The following is a 23,624-nucleotide window of genomic DNA, read 5'->3' on the forward strand; positions in this document are numbered from 1 at the left end:
TTTGAAAATGAAAGTGGTAAACTTACTCTTACTAGAAATAGTGGTTTAAATATGTTTCGCTGTTGTTATTCATAATCATGCTTGTTTATGGCAGGAATAAAAGTTTACCTTCGGAAGAAAGAAATTATAAAGAACCCAAAAACATTTTGTGCAATTTGTTGGAATATTTGTTATAGTGTGCACTTCTCAACGGTTCCAGTGGAATTCCTCCCACACGGAATTTTATCCACAAAATGCACTTATTGGCCTTGCAAAAACCTAATCCTCACAGCTCATTGGAATAAATCATATTTGACTAGATATTCTTTGCATGCTATAAATTCCTTTTAAATTGGATGTACTTTTGTGTCGTGTCTGACAGCCAATCTAGAATAATAATCAATTTTAACTAGCGAATTAACCTAACAAACATTTATTCTGTAAAATGGGTGAAATACTTCCTTGGTGCAATTCATCCATTTCAACAGGCTTCCAATCATTTTTGATTCAATAGGGATTGATAGAAGTGTAGAATTTTTTTTTTATTCGATGGAAAACTAATAAAATTAGCATGGTGGTAGAAAGTAGTTTAATTTTGATCTTTATGGTGGGTCTGATGTACATATGTATATTAATAGCTTTAATTATAATTTTGATAAGTTTTCTTTTAATTAACTTTAATCCTACATAATCAATGATTAAAGAAGCTAGAAGCTAGTATTCTTCCCTAATATAATGTTGAATGGGTTGGGAGTTTCTGGGAAAACATATCTAAAGTTGGTTTTATGTTATTTTTTGCTCATTACCCCTTTGACGTAATAACTCACTTAATTAAATTCATATTCCAGTTGATTTGAAATATGAAAAATTTATATATTTTCTAATTTATGATTGAAAGTAATTTTTTTAACTTTAAAGATGAACTTAAGAGAAGCTGCTCTTCTAAAGATATCCAATATAAACCTAATCCCCACTTCCTCTCCCTCCTTTTCTTACTTACATTGAGTGCACTTTATTGAAAAAAAAGAATCATGTATGATGAATCATCCCAAGTCTACACACTAAATTTAGCTATCTATTTGCAAGTAATCAACTGAAACATTTAAGCTTTGCGGTTCCTCAGCAAGCTTGCTATCAAAATTATGCGGGTTCAATTCCAGACAGCACATTGACATGATAAATTGATTGATTGATTGATTAGCCATAGTTTCTTAGGGTTTGGGCCTAAGTAGTCATGGAGTAGGCTGAGACACTTTTGTATAGCCACTAGGGCTATTAAGCTCCGCATTCAAGCACATTATGACTTGACACGCTATCTCATGAGAGCTACTCATTATTACCTCACCCTCGCCGAGTATGGCAGGTGTCCCAAATTAAGTCAACGTAATGAATGACGCTCTCCGCAGAGGAGCTTGGGATAAAGGTAGTACTGATATTATGTACGTGACTATTAGATATAGGGGCGCCGTGGCTCAGTGGTAACACACTGAGTTACGGTGGTGAGAGTTCGAGTTCAATTCTCCGTTTGTTGACTCGAATTTCTCATTCGCAATAATAATCACGCAACTTCCCCTGGTTGTGTTAGAAGGGGATTATTGACAAGATAAATAATAATAAGTGCTCTGTGTTGTCTGGCGCGTGACATCAATGAATAGAATAGTTATTTGGAATATATTGATCCATGAATAAACAGGCGCTACTCATTACAGTAAGAATTTTTAGACAAACAACGTACAATCAAAGGGTTGTTTGTATGTTTTTAAAATGAGAAAGTATACTACAGTAAAATCCACCGTTTTTGTAAGTTTTGTCAATAAATCACAAAATATGAAAATTTTCTCTGACATATTTGACGGATGTATGTATGATCGGATGGACGTAAAATTCAGATTAGAGGCGGGAAATATTTTGTCCCTCTCACAAAATAAGATACCATTCCCAAGCATCCAATAAATCTATAGAAGCATCTTTCCAAATTTTTCATTTTTCAAGAATATCACATAAATAATTCTAATGCATGAAAAATAAAATGTAAATTTAATACAAAGTGTACTCTCACACTTTACAGTATACATAGTACAAATAACTAAAATAAGTTGTCACAGACATAAATTATTTAATAAACAAAAAGACATGATGAACGCTTTATATTGGTTACTAGAGGTAAATCAGTACCACTGTTGTAACAACCATCACATTTTTTTTTAAATGGAGGGGATTTTTTTTTGTTTTTGGGGGGGTTGTGGGTGTCCCCCCCCCCCCCCCCAAGAAAGTAGCCTATAACCACCACAGAACCAGTAGGTATATTTCCTGAAGAGTAAAATCCAATCGGTTCAGTGGTTACCGTGATCTTACCGAGGGACAATCAGACAGACGGAAGGACAGACACAAGCTACTTTGTATTATAGATGACAATAAGATAATAATTGTCTTATATTATTATTTATCTGAGTTCCACACGGAAATTAGGGCATAAGACAATAGACGACAAATTGATATACATATATAATGATATTCAGATTTACCCCTTCTGTAGATTTAGAATCTTGATTGAAAATATTGGACACTTTTTGTTTGATGCAACTTATCAAGATTTGATAAACTTATTCAGCAAAGAAAGAGAGATCGCGTTTATAAAACTTTGCATACAAGTATGTATAATTTTTAATCGAATGTCCCTTACCTCAATGTTTCCCCATAGTGTTACTCACAGACGGATTGACCCGAGGTACTATGACTTTTTTGTCACAGATAAGCTTCGCTATTAAAAATCCTGCATTATTTTAAAATTGGGAATAACAGTCCAGGTAAAGTCATTTTGCAAACAAGAATAACCAAATATTTAAAAGCTCAGTTTATAAACAAGTGTTTAGCATATAGCAAAGTCTTAGGAAGTCTGAACGAAGGTTTCGCTTTTGATTCCCTAAAATTCAATAAACTGGATTTTAACTTGAGTTGAGTAATAATAGTAAGTATAGATCAATATGAAGAGTTGATACAATCTTATAAATAAATTGGTGGCAAAGAAGATAAAAAATTTGCATGAATATATGGGAATAGTCCCTTTCGTGGCAATGCCCCTAAAGGGGCGATTTATCGTATTTTTAAAATTGCTTTTTTTTGGTTATTTTAGGTTAGCCAATGAGAGGCCACTATAAATTTTACCATTGGTCAATAACGGCCTCTCATTGGCTAATTTTTTTTGTTACGTCATAATCAGTCAGACACTATTACTGTGTTCTATATTGGGTTAGGTGATTGCCCAACTGGGTTAAGCAGTTGGCCCCGCAGGGGCTAGAAATAGGAGAAAAGCTACTGTGAAAAATACAAAGCGTCGCCCCTTAAGGTGCATTGCCACGAAAGGGACTATACCCAAGTATATAACATAAGCTTTTAAAAATCGATACACAATTTTTTTCAGATATATTTGTGGCGTGCTCAAATTTCAAGTATATAAATAAGCAAACTCATCTTGTTTACCCAAAACAAAAGTTACTTAGTGCTTACCAAAGTCTATTAATATTTTCTTCATCATAAATTTACTTTTTAAAGGAAAATACAAGCTATTTGAGTTGTTCTTTTTCTTGGTGTTTTTAATTGCTGCATTACAGTTTACTCTTGTATTTGTTTGCTATTGTCAAAATTGGTATTTTTCCATTATTTTTAATAATTTTTGAATGTGTATTAGGTAAAGACCCACAGATAAAAATATTTTAAAAAGTTTTAAATGAAAGCTTAATAATAAATACATTTTTCTAGTTATTTAAATAACAAAAGCTTGAGTATTCTTCCAGACATTTTGATTGTTGGGCTCTTGTGGGCCAACAACACACACAAACATTCATTTACACAGGAAATTCTACACAAACAGGACACAGAATTAGGCACAACCTAACACAATAATGCACTCCAGTCATCCACTCAAACGCTATAATTTGTTTTCTTTTCTCCTTGTAACAATACACAATTAATCAAGCATAGAAAAGTAAAATGATAATGTGTACCTACCTCTAGTTTATTTAATGTCATTGTCTAAAGCCTCCGGTCCTGAGTTTTAACGTCCGTTGTGTTTCTTTAGTTATTTGGTTCCCCTATTCATTAACTTGCCACTGTTTTATGAGAGAACTAAACTACATAACTTTTGTGTCACTTGAGGAAGACGATTCCCTTTTCTCCCATCTTTTTTGAAGAGATTTTCTTCCCCCCTTCCCTTTTTCTTTTCCGAAATGTATATGACGTCACAGGAATCGTCTTCCTCAAAAGTGACACAAAAGTTATGTAGTTTAGTCTTTCTCTTTTATGAAGTTAAGAGGGATTAACTCACAAACAAAATATGAATTTGGCATATTTATAAAGAATATAAAGTGTTTCAAGCATGTTTCATATCTTTAGATGTATAAGTTTATAATTCATTTAAATTTTAATCAACATAGTGCGAAATGTATCATAAGTCCTTTTATCTTACATTTTTACAAATACGTTTAAACAAATCTCATTTTGCAATGAAACTTCACTAAATGCTAAAATGTATCCTTAATATAATTATTGAATCAATAAATCTTTTGAAGTAGTGATCCTTGTTTTTTTAGTTATGTACTCAGTACACGACGTAGTTGGTGAAATAAAAACAACAAACTTTAGCACGGTGGTCAACTTACTTTTTTTCAAACACAGTTTTATAACATAAATCAGAAATTCTATGACATAAATCAATTTTACATATGTATAAGTTGGGACACTTTTGTATTTATTTGTTGGCCATCGGCATGAAGCCAGAAAAATCACATGTCATGTTAGACTTTTTATTAATTAGATTTACTGTTTTAATGTTTTGAAACATATTTTATTTATCAAATGCAGCAAAAAAGTTAAAACAATGTTAAGAGATCAAAAACTAGGATTGAAATAATTTAGTTTTTTACAAAAACTTAAAATTTTTATGATTTTATCCTTGCGACCATTAAAGACTGTTTATTTTAAAATTAAATTACTTAGCAAAAGCAAATAGTTTATTTTTTTCATGAAAAATCATGGTGAATATCTACTTTACTATCAAATTATATTTTATCATAAATGGAAGTGTGTGAAATGAACATACTGGGTTCACAATTTATTTTAGTTTGGAAATGAACTAGCAAAATATAATTATAATTCTTATAAAACAGGATCTTTGTCTGTATGAAGCGGGGGATCTAACTAGCAAATGAACCGATAAGTTTATCCTGTACAATGTAGCTTCTCGTAGGTCCTGGGAAGGTTTATAACTATTTTACTAACTATTTGGGAAGGGTATCACCACCCTCATAAAAGAAATATATCTAGAGGCTTTATTAATATTTTTGGTAACCAGCTTCTCTAAACATAAAAGAATACATTTTACGTGCCGTTAGAGGCCTTAATAGTTACAGAAGCAAATCATAATTTTTAAAAAAATTTAAACACAACCTTTTAGTAGCTGGCCTCTTATATATATTTCTTTGCTAATTCATTTTTTCATTCATATGTATTATGAGAGATCGATTGATAAGCTTGTAGAGTAGCTTCTCAAAAAAAACTACTTTGACTATGACAAGTGTGTATACTATCAAATGCCTTGAAAAAGTCTAACCAACATTAATTCCGCTTTTCTATATTTATTTATTTCCATATTTTTTATTTCTGTATAATATTCATCAAAAAATAATAGATATAGATTATTATCCAATCAGAGACGATAACTTATTAAAAGGGCAAGTTATTGAGTATTACAGGGATGATGAAGCATAAAATAAATGTCGCTAATGAAAGCCTAAATGTCTTTGCTTTATTATTGAGATTTCACTTTGAATATATGAAAAGATGTGGAATACATTTTCAGTGACCTTAAGCCATAGAAATGAATGTATTTTTTAGTCAATTTGACTGTGATTTATTATACTACCAAATTTACTTTACATTATACATATTATACTTTCCATTAGTGTTAAAACTATGGATTTATAACACAACTTTTTTTTGCCTTTACCATTACAATATAAATGTGACTATATTACGCCTAAGGGAGGGAAGAGAGAAAAATAGATTTCTTTCCCTTTCTGTATTTTTTACACCGCGAAACTTTTCTCTTTTTAATCCTTTCCCATTTTTTCTTCCTTCCCTTGTGATAATTTCCATTACACAACATATACATTTCACCCCCTACCATTCTTCTCTTTCCTCCCCGCTATCGCTCTCCTTCTTTATATGCATTTCTCTCTCTCGTTCTTTTTCTCCCTTACTCCCCCCCCCTCATACCCCTACTGTTTTGTCTAACCCTCTTTTTTAAGAAAGGCCCGCTCTTTCCCCTAAAACTATGGAAGCACTAGTCAATTTTTATCCAAGAACCATAGAACAGTAAAGTGCTGTATCTTATTTAAAAATCTATTAAATGCTAATGTATAAACATTTTGTTTGGTCTATATTATGATGTTTCATCTTTTATTTGCCGTCTAACTTTTCTAGCCTTATTTTTTTAGTTGACTAGCGAGGCTACATTTTAATGAACCATAAACATTATATAAAAACATTTTTTTTTTGGTTTTTCATCATTACTAAAAAAATGTATCTCATAAAATAACAAAGAATAAATATAATTTTTTTATAATTTAATGAATAAAAAAGGAAAATTGTCTCTGCATTAAAAGTTTTGAAGCTGATTATTTGAATTAGACGGAGAAAATGTAACTTTGTAAAAAACTTTGCAAATATATCGCTGAGAGCTTGGCAACTTATTTTTATATAGTTTTAGTAATATTTTGATAACAAGGAAAATTAACTCCATAAATTGAAAGCACAAAATTACCAATGATAACAATTAAAGGATGGATTAAAGAATGGAGAAAAATGTAATGCAAAAAAAATTTGGGGGATCATTTTTGGGGGGGTGAGATGGTGGTGATATCTTTCCCAGAAATAGTTATGAACCTACTTCTAAGGACCTACATTGTAAAAGAGAATCATATTGGTTCAGCGGTTGGATATATTCTTTTCTACACAGAGAAGAACGGACAGACAGATATATAAGGATTTTAGAAATAAGACACATTTCTACACCAGAAAATTTGAAAAATGTTTTTTTATATAGTTTCAAAGCTAAGGCTTTAAAATTTTAAGATGTGTTTTTCTTGATATAAATTTTAAGGTTTTCAATCTTATAATTATTCTTGTGTAAGGTAAAAAGCTGCTATTATCCAGATCTAAAGTAATAGAAAGAAAAACCTTATAAAAAATTCAATATGTTTTCTTACTCTTATACAGATGAATTTGAAATGTTTGTTTTTTTATGTTGTTTTTACAACAATTTTTTATGGTTTAACTAATGGAAAAATTTAACCAGATATATTCCAGTTTTTTACTCTAAAAAAACTGTATTTTAGTTTAGATACTAAATTGGGTTACGTGTGAAAATATTTGCTGTAATTTTTTCTCAAGGCCTAAATTTTATTGTTTTTTCTGAATTACATTGGAAACAATACCCTTATAAGAAAGTATCAGGATGTTTGTCTGTTTTTTACCGAAAGATCTCGCTAACCGCTGAACCAATTAGGTTCTCCTTTACAGGGTAGCTTCTAATAGGTCCTGGGAAGGTTTATAACTATTTTGGGGGATGGTACCACCCCAAGAGATATTACCCCTAGAAAAAACTACACCCCAAAAAAAAATTTATGTAAAATTTATAATGGGGGTAGTATTATAAAAAGCGCCTCTCAAGAAAAAAAAATTTTTGAATGATTTTTGACTAAACACTATAGAGCCTAATTCAGGAGGTAGTAGGAGAAGGTATCTACATTCTCTAGTAGCGAATAATATAGCTACACGCGCAAATTTTTGTTAATTAAGTAAAACAGGTACAACCTTTCTGTGTCAGACAACATATTTCCAGTGAAAAATGTAAATGTTGGATTAATTAGGTTGTTAATAGTGATTGTATTTGTATTTACATAGTATTGGTAATTACATATTTAGCTATAGTAGAAACTCTACAGCAATGTCCATACAACTTTATTGCCCTTTTATAAGTGGTGGAGTGGAGGGCTAAAGGAATCAGAAAATAATTTTGATAAGTTTTGTTTTTGAAACTTTTTTATGTCTGAAAGCTTTTAACTATACCTTACACTAATGTTTAACCTCTAACCTCCCGTTTAAGTTTAAATTTTAAAAAGTATAAATTTATTGATTTCTAATGTAACTTTATATGTTTCTTTATTTTTAATGTTACTGCTGCGCTTCTTTTGCATATTATAATCCTTGTTTCATTAGAGAATAAGATTTTTTACTCTTATTTGTTAATCACACAGTTTCTTAGATTATGAGCTTATTATTCCATATTTAATTAAAACAAGGATAAGCTAATTATATCAACAACGTCGAAGCTAAAAATATGCTTACAAGAATTTTAAAAAGTAAGTTATTAGACTTTATTTGTGTATTTTTTAGTCATAGACTTAAGTTGCAGTGCTTAAAATATCATACCTATTCGCCCATAAAGCCTAACTTTTTATAAAATAAATCAGCAAAAAATAACTCATATTAAAGCATAAATTTGATAATAGCTTTGCTTTGGATTATCAGGTCTTTCCCTCAATGTGCCCATCAAGCATTAAATCCCCCATCTTGATTTTTTAAATAGATTTAAACTAACGGGCACAGTAGCATATATGAGGTGCCCAAATGCTAAAGGGCTACCCAGTACCTAACCTGCCTAAAGTAATAAACGAAAAACCCCATCATGTTCTATTTATTTCAACAAGGGTTATTTCTTTCGTCATATTTGGAAAAATTTGTTTTTAGTTGAATATAAAAACTGAAAGTTAAAAGAAAACTTTATATCTTTCATAAGGATAGAAAAGTGTCACTAGACAAAAGAATTCTTCCTCCGACCCTCTTCAGATAATTGAAAGACAAGCAGCGTTCATCTCAGACTTTTAAATATTCAACTGTGGAGTATATATTAGATAAAGAATGCATATATGTATTATGTCTGTTTTAGTCTTTATTTTCCTCAGGATATATGGCTATGCATGCGATGGTTGGGCCAATGAATATCTTCCTAAAAAGTGTATTATTATTTTAGCCCACTTCCTTTTTTGTTACCCATTAAGTCTTTCAGGACGTCAGATTTGTTAATTTTCGTTTTTGTGTATATTGTAATTCTTGTTTGGTAAGGGTATTAAGAAAGTAGCTTTTCTCCTATTTCTAGCCCCTTCGGGGGGCTCAAACCCTGCGGGGCCAATTGCCTAACCCTATAAATAATATATTTTAATTTTATTCTTCTTGAGGAACTTTTATGAATATGATATAGATTTACTTCAAAATATTATTATATACAGTTTAGAGGACATTATAATACATAATAAAAAGGCATTTAAAGCAGTTCATTAGTTTTGAAGAAAGAATTTTAGTATTCATCTGCCCTACCGTCGATAGAGGGGTCTGGCAGTAAGGGGAAGTTGGGAAAAAATATATTGTCACCATAAAGAAGTATAATTACATGAGAATAATGAGTTGGCAAGGAGTCTTGCGTCCATAATCGGTCATACAATTCTCATATATTCTTTCCTCGGAAGTGCACTGCATTGCTGGGACAGAAATGTTTCAAAATGAAGAAAAAAAGTATTTTCTTGTCTACCTTTTCTGTTGGACAAAAAGAGGCATTTAAATTGGTAAATGGATAATTACTCTAGGAAAATTAAATACAGTTCATAAAATACCCATGTATAAGATTAGTTATTTATTTTAAGTTAGGTTAGGTTCGTTACAATTAATGTAGGATAGCCCCAAGCAGTGGTTAAGGCACCACTTATAGGCTAGTATTTTGGATGCAGCTTGTATTTCAAAGCCGTTTTAATGTAACTTTAATTGACTTAATAGTAATACAATTTTTTTTTATTTTGGGGTTCTTTTCTTACAATGCCATCTTGTTGATTTTATAATAATAGATGCATACAATAAGTATGCAGCTACTTCTTCTTGATAAGACCAGAAGGAAAACTAATTTATCTTTAGATAATATGACTCTGTGCCTAGCTGCAAGCCATCAATTAGAAACCCTAATAGACATTTAAGAACTTAGACTTGCATAAAAATTTTATAACATCCAAGAACCTAAAAGTATTTTGTATTTATAAAGTATTACAATTAAATAAAATAATATTTAGTGAATTTATTTTGTAATGATTGTATTTTTATTATGGGTTTTATGAATTGATACTCTTTTTCTAGTAACTTTTTTGGCATAATAAAGAAAAAGGAAAAAGAGTGTCTAAGAATTTTGGGGGGTATGCATCTCTAAGGAATAGGTAGGGGAAAATACACATGTAAGTGAAGGTGAGAGGGGAGTGGGATGAATTGTCGGGTATGTAATTCATCTACTTGTTTTCTACTGCATATTAATAATTCTTTTATCGCAGCTTCTCTTCAATTGCCTTACAAGATAAACTTAAATATCAAATGTTTTTGAAACCAAAATTACAAAGCTTTAAAATGGAGTACAATGGATCACAATTGACTGTACTTTTTAGTTAAATTTGATATAACAATTTTATTTTTATGAAATAAATCATTCGTGTTGTACAATCATAGTACTTGATGGATAATTCACTTGTAAAACTATAAGATAAATAATTAAGATAGTGTATTATAAAATTATAATATAATCTCATCAAAATAGTATTGCTGGAGTAAATGAACAAATAAACCCCCATGACACTTACATTTTCATCCTTAGAATTAGAATGGTTTCGAAAGGACATGTATCCCCCTTTAAACATGTTTATTATTGGCAGTCCTCAAAATATTTTGATTATTAATGGGATAGTTTTTTTATGGGATATGGGGGCATTAATTTAGTTAACTTGTGTAATCAAAGATTTTTCCTTGAATTCTTATGAAAATGTATTGAGAGGCTTCTTTCAATAGTAGGCATCCTCTGCAGAAAATAATTCTTTATCAATAATCTATAGGAGCATTTCAAATTTATATGTCATGAATACATAAATCATTTGTATCATAAGGATCCAAAACATGTCAGTCAGTAAGGTACTAACATGAAAAATAAGAATTTTTAATTTAATACCCAAAAATTAAGTTCTTAGATATTTTTTTATTTTTATTTTGATCACAAATTATTTTAGATAATACAGAACTAAAATTTTAATTAAATGTATATCAAAATTTGCTAATTTATAAATGTTAAAAAATAGATGAAAAGAATCAAAAATTTTGGTAAACATTAATTTAGTTTTTCCAAAATTTGGTTGTTATCAATCAGGATAAAGAGATAAGTAAATGGATTATTATTTTTCGCCCTAATATTTTTCTAATTATTATCAACATACTTAAAGCACAGATTTTTATGTTTTTATAATTTAAGATAAATATTTAATTTCCATTAACCTAGAAACCCCTAAAAAGTTGAATGAAGGATTAAATCAAAACTAATTGGCTCTTCAAATATTTCATCATTTCCTTCCTTTAAAATAATCTGCAATCATAAATGATAATATCCTTTAAAGCGGATTTTAGTTGTCCCTTCTTATTATAAACAAAATGACCCTAACAACATGTTATCTATAATACAAAGTAGAACGATGTCTGTTTGTTTGTCTGTTTGTTTGGCTGTCTGTTTGTAACGAAGGATCTCGCTAACTGCTGAACCGATCGGGTTCTCCTTTACAGGGTAGCTTCTCATAGGTCCCGGGAAGGTTTATAACTATTTTCTTGGGGGGTGGAACACCCCAACCCCCCAAAAAATTAAAAATACCCCCTCCCAAAAAAAAATTTCTTTTAAAAACTAAAATTAAAATAGTGGGGTCGACTACCCCCCCCCCTCCCAAAAAAAACAAAATTCCTCCCCTAAAAAAAATTTTTTTTTTTTATTTTTCCTTCAAATCTAAAATACGAAAAATTGGTTTGATTAAACCTCTTGGGGCAAAGCCCCTAGAGGCTGCTAGTAACTTATATAGATTTAAAGAGATCTCTCTACTTTCATTTTACATAATTTTAATTTTATTTATCTTAAGTAAACCTTAAATAACAATGTAATTTAATATTATTTTAAATCAAAAATTTTTTACAAATAAGATGTCAAATACAATTATTACAATAATATTCTTAGTACTGTTTCGAAGCTCAATATAAGATGATTTCATAGGTAAAAAAAAACGAGTACAATTTTAGTAGGTGTTGACTATTAATCATTAAATATTGTATTGTGTGCATATTAACTTTATAAGTAGTGTATTTTGTAAGTTTTAAGATTTCCAATGGGAGAATTTACATAACGTTGTCTAGTTTAATGACGGACATACGTATGATCAGAGTTTTAAATAGGCTGTGAATAAAAGACAATTGAAAATAATAGCTTCTATATGATAATGGATAATCTGACATGAATACAAAATATTGTTTGATCATTAGTAAACAATTAATTCATATTATCTTTTTCTTATGGAAATACATACTAGATATTTTGTTTTCAAACTAAGAATCTTTACCATATTATGGAATTTGATATACTGTTTAAAGTTTTCACTTTTAACTCTTTTCTACAAATTCCAAAATATTCTTCATGCCTTATTGTAAATTAATTGTAATTTGTATGTCTTTAAGGAGCTATAATAACAATTGTCCCCTAAAGTCTGCTGTATCTTGGTTATTTTTTATCAGATTTACAATTATTTAACTTCTTAAAGTATTAGTAAACTAGCGGCTACGCCCCTCCTAGAGGCCTCTAGTGGCACTTTAAATGTTTGGTGTTTTTAAAAAATAATACGATACCTTGCAATGTTGCTTAGGTATCTCTATCAAATTGCTACGATACTTTGCAATGTTACGTAGGAGTCTCTATTCGAGGGGAAAAAATTTCGATTTATTGTGATTTCTCTTGGGAGTGTGGTGGTACCCTCCCCCAAAATAGTTATTAACCTTCTCGGGACCTATGAGAAACTACCCTGTTAAGGAGAATTCGATCGGTTCAGCGGTTAGCGAGATCCTTCGGTACAAACACACATACACACAAACACACAGACAAACAGACATGTTACTTTAGTATAAGGATAATTTACACTCGGCTATGGAGGTTGTAAAAAAGTACACAAAAGGGCGATACTCTTTTTCTATTTCAAAAAGCCATAAGTTCCATGAAAACTAAACTTTTTTTTATTTTAGTATTTTATTTATATTAATTTACAAATGAAAACATAATTTTAACATTTTGTATTTTCTGAATCAAAAAAAATTGAAACAGTATTGAATTGAATTTATTATTATTTTATTCATCCGTTCAGATTTGAATCTGTATCCAAAATATGAAAAGTTGAAGATTTGTTTTGCCAAGTTTTGAGAATTTCTAGATTGGATTTTCAGGTTTTAGGTAGAGATGACTTCATCACAGAATACTGTGGAAAATCAAAAACAAAAGTTGTCTATTATTCATTTTTATGTCAAACTTTTACACAACAGAGGTGGATTCTTAAAAAATTTGTTCGCTGCATCGCAGACTCACCAAAATTGTTTTTGTGAAAAATCCTCTAAAACCACATAAAAAAATCTACAAACATTAAATAAATCATAGAAGGGTTATTAACATAAGATTTTATTTTATTTTTGTAAATATTTTATGGGATTTTGGAGGAATTTTTTGGTGAGGCAGCGATAATTTTTTAAAGAATCCACCTCGTTTTCTTTTTCAATAATAAAAAAGCAAAACAAAAACATTAATTATATTAAAAATATGTTTTCTTTTGTTTCATATGACACATATGACAAGGAGAATTACAAATATTAGACAGTATTTTAAAAAATCAACCTTATTCTTTCTTTTTGTCATTTCTTTTATCATATTTTTTCTGATTTTTAATGCATTTACCTAATTTTTGAAAATCATCTACAACAATTTAATCATCGTGTAAAGTAGCTTCACTCCTATAATAATAGAATCATTATTTTTCTTATAATAACACTTTTAATAAAGAACCCAGGCTAAAGCTAAAACTGCTAGTTTTAAGGAATAGGCTAATTTACAATTAAATTATTTTTTTTAAATATAACGCAATAACTGTAATTGTGCAGGCAAAATGCAAGAGACACGTTCTAATTGTCTGATTTTCTACCTTTAATCTTTGAATATTGATAAAAGTTTTCTGATTTTGTCAACTCTACACACAAAGATTATTTCCTATTGACAAAGCCCTTTATTCCCGAGAATTATCCATTCTCAATGTTTTGATTTATTTTGAGTTATCACTAACAAGTAACAATTTCTTTGTATTGGAAAGTGGAAAGCTTGTCATGCATTACAAACATATGTCCACATTTTAGCTGCCACAAGGATACATTTTAGGCAATTTAAAATCATCTTGTAATGTTTAATATTAAACCCGCTTATATTTTAGTCTTTTATCATATATGGTACATTAAGCATAAAAACCAGGAAGGTTTCTTATTCGTTGGCTTAACAACTTTCGGGACTTTAATTGAATCTTTATTGGTAGGATCATTAAGTTGAGTGTCCAAATGTTTTAACCACTAATTGTAATCTACAGATGGGGTAATTTTTTCTATAATTATTATGGATGTACATCAATTTATCGGTCATTGTCATATCACTTTAGAACCCTGATAAATCACCGATGATATAAGCTAGCTCTTACATACATGAAAATTCTACATATCCTATTTTTTTAATGGTTTTATTTATCTGTTTTTTTTTGCATGAAAAGAATTCTTGCATTTTACAACTTTTATTTGTTTATAGGCATTTGCAGATTTGCAAGCTAATTTAGATTATCATATCTATTGAATTGGTGCTTTTTTAAATAAATAAATTGCAACAAGATTAATTTTAGATCTTCAGTTTGACATAAATATCTATAATTTATTATTAGTTTTATCAAGGGCATATATATATGACACTGCGACAGAAGATATACAAATAAAACTTTCCAGCCAATAATATCTAAATTTTACCATTAATACTAGGCTCTACAAATAAATTATAAAACAGAGGATTATTTGTATTTGCAAGTGTTGTGCTTTTATTCCCTCTTGTGGGGAATTTTTGATGTATTGTAACTACTTTTGGTTAGATTGAGGGGTGGATTGCATGATTATTAAAATTGCAAAGCTATTCTAATAGTGTTATTTGAACTATTTTTAATGCACTTTTCACATACCACTTAAGCACATGATTAAATCTAAATTCAAATATATGAATGTCAGAAAGTAAGGAAAAGTAATAAGTTCTAATTTTAAATTTTTTACCTAAAACTACTTTTTTTGTATGGGTAAAGCTAAATTTCTTTATCTTAGTATATCTATAATACAAAGTAGAACGATGTCTGTCTTTCCGTCTGTCTGTCTGTCCCTTAAGATCTCCATAACCAATGAACCGATCGGATTCTACTCTTCAGGGTATCTACCTATTGGTCCTGTGGTGGTTTTAAGCTATTTTCTTGGGGGGTGGGACACCCCCAACCCCCCTAAAAACCAAAAAATCCCCCCCCCCAATTTTTTTTTTTTTTTGAAGGAGATTTCCATGGTCCTTTACGATTTTCGCCATAATTTTTTTTTATCACCTCTTGGGGCAAAGCCCCTAGAGGCTAGGGGCGAAGCCGCTAGTTATATGATAAAGTTCTACACAATCATCCTTGTTTCTATAGAGTTCTTGAACACTGAAGCTCAACTGTAACTGGTAAATTGTAAAAGTTGAATATTGAATTGCAGAAAAATGCATTTTGCATTGCCCTGGATAAATATAGTGCGGCTAGTATAATCACAATATACAGCAGGGTGTGTTCTAAATTGAAATAATTGTTTAAAAACTTTATATGGTAGGTCCCAATTCCTAAATTAATAAAATATTATATAGATTAATAAATATTTTTAATGGAACTTAAATGGGTTGATTATTCATAACAAACTTAATATTTTTCTATATCTTTCAAAAAAGGTTTCTATTTTACGAAGAGAATGATGTTGATAAATGAATTTGTTACAATATTTTACATGAGGTAGACAACTTTAATCTTTCAATTTATATTTGAAACAAGTTTCAAACTATTTCATTGAATAGTTTCATTTTTTTCCAAAATTGTGAATTACTTTGTGCAATATTTTTTTAAATTGTAGCTTGTTGGTGTTTTGCATAGTAATTAGGCAATTATGAAAATTACATTGTTATTCAGATTAAAAATGAACAAAGAATGCATATAGAGTGATACTAGCTCTTCCTAGGAGGGAAGAAAAGCAATGATTTAATATTAAATTATGAGTGAGACCCCCTACAGCAACAGTGTGGGTTGTGTTGTCAGTTTTCCGTCCTGTGGAGGGTCTCTGAACCCCACAGAGATAAGGAGAGAGTCAGGTGAGTCAGCTGCCACTGTTTCTGTCTCCCACCTGGGTCCTTTGCCTTGCTGCTGTCAAATTTTGACCAATGGCTGCCAGGATGGCAGTCAGACAAGTAGAAAGAAGAGCTCAAGCAGCTGCCAAAACAGTTCTAGTTTATCAGAACCAAGTCATCTTACTGATCCAACTTCAAGAATAGTTAACTATAACAAAGCTGGATGTACCTTAACCTACTCAACTATAGGCCAAACCCCAAGTGATAATCATGAGGTATTAGCAACAAATTCTAGGATTGATAACCATTCATTGACAAACAAAATGACTATTTCCTGTCCTGATCATCTGGTTGATTGTAGACAGCCTAAGAGTGAACCTACCTGTCCTTCAATCAATAATCATATTCATATCAGCCCATCAGTAGGAAATCTAAAGATATCCTTACCAGAAGGAAACTCCCTACATTTCCCAAAAAGAAATTCTTTACAGGATTCTAATAGAGATTCGAATGATACAAAAACCCTTATACACAAACAGAACAATGGAAATAATAATGCTAATGACTGTCCTATATCCAAGAACAAGAAAAAATCTGTTCAGGAATATCTATCAACACAATATATACCAGGCGGTTTTTTGATGGAGAAGATAATAAGCAGAAGTGTACCTGGAAATCTTAATGAAGACATGACCTTACTAATCAATAACCAATTTACTACACCAATTCATTCTTTAAATAATAAAGATGTAAATCAACCTATAGAATCTGAATTATCTGAGACAATCATTATACAACAAGAATCTAATAGCTACCAGCATCCTGAATTAATCCAAGTTAAAAGTAACATTCAGCTGGCTGTAAATTATAATAGTGAAAATCAAGATGAATCTGTTAGTTTCACAAATACTAAAGTAGATTCAATAAACTCATCTGAATTAGTATCTTCATTCCCCTCAACCTCCTGCAGTCCCAATGTACCTCCGTCTCCAAAAATAGGTTGGGGTCAAATACCTTCAGATAATAATGACCTCAGCACTGAAATAGATAAAGATCTTGATATTCCAAAAACTGACCAACCTGAAACAGTGCCAACTAAACCTTTTGATGATTTTACAGACAAGGCTGCAGTTTACACTCCTCCTTATGATTCAAACAAATTCTACTTAATAGACAAATCATTAGCTATCCCCACCTCAAATATCAAATCTTGTGATACCACTATGCAAAAAGAAGCTCCAAAGTCTGAAGTTAGTGGAGAAAAGGCTAATAAGAAGCAAACCATAGAAGTTCATGATGGAGGAGGTACTGCAAATATCAAGATTTCTCTAGAACCTTGTGAATCACCACCTATTGAGACAGGAAAACGAAGACCACCCCTTCAGAGAGGAATCAGTAGGAACAAATCAGATCCTAAAATACTGCCGGTGCATATCCATGTAGAAATGATTCTTAAATAATAAGTCTTCATAGACATATTTTCATGCCCTAAAATAACAAACATAATAATATTTAAATTGGTTTTGAACAGTAACTAAGATTTTTTCCTTTTTTGAAAGAAATATTATAAAATATTGCCCAAAGAGAACCATTTTAATATTTAATCTAAGGTAATAAGAGATTAATGGCAGAGCACTTTAATATTTGATGATTCAAAATGAACATATACAATATTAATAGTAATTTTAGATGAAATTGTAGAGTAATCAAATTTAAAATCCAAAACTTTAAATTAGTTTCATATTGTTCATTCAAATTTAATTTTGAATTTGGCATTTTAAAATGATATCTTTAAAGTTGTCATAATATTTTGAATTTTAGATTTTAGTTAGATTAAGTTTTAAAAAATAGTATGACTATTATAATTTAGTTAAATCTTAACCTTCACCTAATTGCATTAACAAGGACAGATTTATAATAGAACAAGATTTACCAGTCTAGTTTATAGAAAGACTCCTATAAAACTTTTTTTAAATTCTCTTAAAAGAAACTTCTTTATTATTTTTAAAGGATAGACAGCCGGAAAAACATTAGCTATAGATAAGCTGCACTATTTGAAACAACATATTTATATCAGGGCAGGTTTTTGATTATTGTTTGTTTGCTTGTGCTAAAATCAAATTTTCCAATATCGGATTGGTACTTAGTTCATGTCAAAACATTCTCTAGCATAAAGGAGTGATTTTAAACCAACTAGAACAATATTTACTATAATATGTAATAGCTTCTAATTTTGAAAAAAAATATACAGTAAAAGAAGACAAATTCAGACAATTTTAAAATAATATTTCCAATCTAAATTGATTATTGCTTTTAAGATACTTTACATAAGGGTTGGAAAAAAACATTGCTATTTTAAAAGAAATATTTTCTTATTTGAATTGACACTTGAGTCATATAAACAAACAGGCCCTCATATTCCTGCTTACAAACGTTGCACCCAGGGATAAAGAATTAGCAATTGATAGAACTTATATTTTTTAGATCCTGAAAAGTTTGTTTTTTTTTTCTATAAAAAAAAGAAAGTAATTTTTCATGATAGCTGCAAAGTAGCAATTTGTTAAAAGCAAAATGATTACTTGAGCTTTTAATTATTTTTGAAATAATTCTTATAGGCTCAAAATAAGTCAGGTGGCTTTTCTTTTATTCCCTATCAATTTAATAAAATTTGTTGATAGTTTCTATTTTCCTGACATGTACCGTTATATAATTTGCCCGCACAAACTTATCATACCACACACACACATACACATACAAACACACACACACAAACACATACAAACACATACACACATAAAAACAGACATACACAAACACACAAAAGTCCTTGGAGAAACTTGGCAAGCAAGAATGACATAATCCATTGACGTGAAAAACAGATGGAGTATCATATGTTACATGTAAAAAGTTCTGATCATTGAAAGAAAACGAAGTATCGAGTTTTGTTGTATTTTACAGTAGCTTTTCTCCTATTTCTAGCTCCTGCGGAGGTCTCTAACCATCCGGGGCCAAAATAATAACCCTGCGGGGCAACCATTAACATTTACCTTACCTAAAATAACTATTCAAAATCTACTGTGAAAATACGACTAAACCCGCCACTTTGTTTTCTCTCTATGATCCAAACGTTCTTTTAAACGACTAACAAGCTCAACGATAAGAAAGCCATACTAAAAATAAATTATCAAAAAGTAATAAGCGTCAAAGTACTGTGCTTAATTATCTTCTCTTCTATTTACCTAACCCTATATCTATGTCTTTATAGCAAATTCAAATGTAAATGGTTAAATGTACTCTAATCCAATTGGAAACCCGAAAATGTTTACTTTTAATTTTTGAATATTTCATACACACGAATACTTACAGTGAAATGAAAGTAACAAGGATCTATAAGTTCAATCGTAGCAGAGTATTTGGTCTGTTGAATAAATGGACCTGTAAAATATATTCAAGGACAAAATTTTTTAGTATATCTTGCTTCCAATGACATAATTTATTTTAGTGTGATCTAATAACACCTTTCTGCTTAATTTTTTTGCACATATACATTATACACATACAAATCTCGGTATATAAGTAACGGTCAGCAGATCAATCAGAAAATTGACTAAACCTAACTTGTAGAGAGCTTTTGCTGTTAATAAGTAAATGATGCGGTTACTGAATTTAATTTTGTAAAGTAAACTTTTCTCTGTAATTAGTTTCTATTCTCAATAGATTTTATTCCATCCACCTTTGCCAGTGTTACAGGTATGGGTAAATGATTGATCACTTTGCCAAAAAAAAAAGTTAAAAAGGGTTATATGGGTTCATTAAGTCATTTACTTTCGAGTTATATTTCAAATTATGCCAAAATAGACAAAAGTAACTTGGGCATGTTTAGTTTTTTTTTCTTCCTACATGCCTATCTTTTAATTCCTGAAAATTGATTAATTAGATAACTTAAACCTTAATGTTTTGCAAAAAAAACATTTTCTTAAATGTATTTATGGCTATTTGCTTTGGTTATTAATTTAAAATTTTACCTTAGTTACTAGAATTGAATATTAACATCCTTGTTTTTTTCCTTTAATTTCGTCTAAACTCAATTTATGGTATGTTTTCTAGTGACGCATGTAACCTTATTTATTCTATTTCAATATCTTTGGTTAGCACCACAATTCAAGGGATAGGTAAATAAAAAATTTACTGATTTTTTTTGCATAATTCTTTCTGTCAATGTTTTCAAACTGTATTATTCAAATGAAATATTGAGTTTAGTCCCTTTTAAGGGACGTTTCGTTGAATTTTCATAGTAGCTTTTCTCCTATTTATAGGCCCTGCGGGAGTTTCTAACCCTGCGGGCCAATCACCTAAAATAACTTAACATAACATAACATATCAAAGGCTACTGTGAAAATACGACGAAACGCCCCTTAAGAGGCGTTATCAAGAAATATTTTATTTTGTTCAGCCTAATGTATTTTGAATGGTTGGAAGATTAATTTATCTTCATTTGTCTATCCATTATCCCTGGGATGGCAGAGTCTTTTCAATAGGACTAAATGATTTTGCCTAAGTACATTTACATAAACTATATTACATAACTTTTTTCTATACATGTATCATCTCTCATAATATTAGTTTTTAATGCAAAGCTTTTATAAGTTATGGGTTGTGAGATAGAAACAGTTCACCTTCTTTTCCATGGAAGATAAGGTCATTAAGTCAAAATAAGTATCTTGACACTTTGTTTACATTCATTGCTAATTAAAATAAGGATAATTACGTCACTAACGTAAAGAATATCAAGTTAACAGTATTACAGATGGTATGAGAACAGTAAATTGTTATATAGTAATTTAAAAAAAAAAACACTAGAACAAGCGCAGGAACAAAATATTTTTAATTTTATAACTATAGAGTAGCTATTTGTAATACTGAAGATTTACCGTTTCTTTGAAAATATTTCATTTGAAAGTTTTAATTGAAAAAAAAATAAGTTTAATATGTAAATATGAATAAAAATGTAATCTACAAAGGAAAACACAAAAATAAATGTATTTGGGTTTTGCTCTCTGTGTTTTGTTGTTACCAAGAAAAAAATAAAACTTCTATTGTCCTTCTTAAATAAATATTTTGTAAACGAGAACTATATATTAGTAACAGGGGTTAAGAGATAGATTAATGTGAGAAATTTTATTTTCCCAAAATTTAAGTATTTGCCTTTTTGTAGACTGATGGTTTCGCCCCAAGAAGGGGTTGCAATTGCAATTTTTTGTTGAAGGTGAAATTTTTCAATTAGGCCATGCCATCAAGGGTACTCCCCTATCTAAATAACCTACATTTGAAACCTCCCTTAAAACGATTTTACATGCAAACATCCTATGACTTTACACTTTGATGATAATTATGTAAATGTTTTATTGATCTTTAATTTGCCTACTTCTGCTTCCCTGATTAGTATATATATATATGTTGGGTTGATAATAAATTATTTGTGAAAATGGTCTCGAACAAGCACAATTTAACTCAAAGTACTTTTTAAGTTTTCTTTCCACAATTTAATCCAGGTAATAAAGTAAAAGGATCATTGTCTGTCTTTTGTTTGTCTGTACCAAAGGATATCGCTAACCGCTGAACCGATAGGTTTCTCCTTTATAGTGTAGCTTCACATAAGTCCTGGGGAGGTTTACGGCTATTTTGGGGGAGTTTACCAACACCCTTCCCAGAGAAATAACCCTAATACATATAACCACCCCTCTCCTAAATTTTTAAAAAAAGATTTAAACCAAAATTAAAAATTGGTGAATTGGTCGACCCCCCCCCCCCCCCCCCCCTCATAAAAATACCCCGTAGCCGCTAGTTTTATAATAAAATGATATATTAGAGCATGGGCAGGAGTAAAATTTGAAATATTTTTTGCATTTTTATAAAAGGATTTAAGTAAGAACGTTAACATTAAATCTTGAAATGGTACAGGCTTTAATGATAAAAGGTATGACAAAAAACTTAAGTTTTGTCTTAAGCTGAAGACTTCAAGAACTACATAACCGATCCCGTTAACAATTTTAGAAAATCATCACATAGGTCCCAGAAAAGTTTTAGGCTATTTCATTTTTAGTTTCATGTCTTTAAGTACAAAGCCCTGGATACTTCATGCTCAGTCGCATAACTAGATCAAACAATTATTATTAAAATAAAGAGTAGCTGCATTTCAATATGATAAAAAAAAACATTTTTTCTTCAGTGGTTGTATAACAATTTATATTTTGTTGGTGGAAAATTGAATTCCTAGGCTCTGAGAGAAGATATCTCTACGTCTTGGCATATTAGACAGAGACAGAGATATACATTCTAACATTTCAATTAAGATTATAAACACAGCGGGCACAGCAATTCATTATAGGGGTGTGGAACCATTTGGGGATGAAAAAAGGGAAAGGCAGGCATTTCCAACTAGACAAACTTAGAGCGTTGACACCCCCTACCACACCCCACTGACTTTAAAGAAAATTTTGTTTTGGAGTGTTACAGACTATAATTAATTTTAAGATTAACACCAGTTTTGATAACTAGAATTAATTTTATGATTTTTATTTATTTTATGGTAGATTATTGTCTATAATTAAGATGCTATACATCATTTTTGTGTTTGGCTGAGAGGAATTTCTAATCCAGCAGATATTAATCGGTTTGGAAGCCATACTGGAATAAATGTTACATTCCAAAGATATAAAAAAAAAAGTCTGAATAAATGTATCTGTTCCTAATATTAGGTTCATTCGCTTTCCACCGCGTTTATATATTTTCTGCAAAAAAGGAATTATGAAAGAATAGACATCTTTACACATGATTTAACAAAAGAAAAATTGGATTTTTATGATATGATGAATGTCTTCATATTTATAAACCAATATTGACCTTCAACATACTATTATGTCTTTGAGTTTTGTTTAAATTGTCACTAAAATCACTTCGATTCTAATCTAAAAAATTGTAATTGAATTATAAATTTAAAGAACAAAATAATCTTTAAATTTTTGCTTTTATATTTGAAGAAAATGAGCTATCAGGAGTGTAAAACAATTATGCCTCTAAAATTAATCTGGCGTATGGATTTAAGAACTTTAAATTTAAAATAGGTCATCTTAAAGGTAAAGCAAAATTTGTGTTTAGTAGCCTAAATTAAAAATACTCATTTTCTAACTTATAGTTCTTAAATAAATTATATTTTGTTGTATTCTTTTTCTTGGATACTTTCTGTATATGAATTAAAATAATCGAATAAACTTTCTTGCAAGATAAT

General features: G+C 30.0%; 1 protein-coding gene across 6 annotated transcripts in view; it reads left to right on the forward strand.

The window, feature by feature from the left end:
- Positions 1-23,624, forward strand: part of LOC145323275 (3',5'-cyclic-AMP phosphodiesterase 4C-like) — a 325,817-nt gene that overhangs the window by 241,009 nt on the left and 61,184 nt on the right. Inside the window, exon 1 of one of the 6 annotated variants that reach the window (XM_080165708.1) lies at positions 16,186-17,763. The exons of the other annotated variants lie outside the window; for them this stretch is intronic. Within the exon in view, the coding sequence (XP_080021834.1) occupies positions 16,264-17,763 (1,500 nt within the window). The 5' untranslated portion in view covers positions 16,186-16,263. Of the gene's footprint in view, positions 1-16,185; positions 17,764-23,624 lie in introns of those variants that run through there. 6 annotated transcript variants of the gene reach the window in all.

Source organism: Acartia tonsa, chromosome 1 (genome assembly GCF_053477335.1).
Source record: "Acartia tonsa isolate MP-2025a chromosome 1, ASM5347733v1, whole genome shotgun sequence".
In the NCBI taxonomy this organism is placed as follows: domain Eukaryota; kingdom Metazoa; phylum Arthropoda; class Copepoda; order Calanoida; family Acartiidae; genus Acartia; species Acartia tonsa.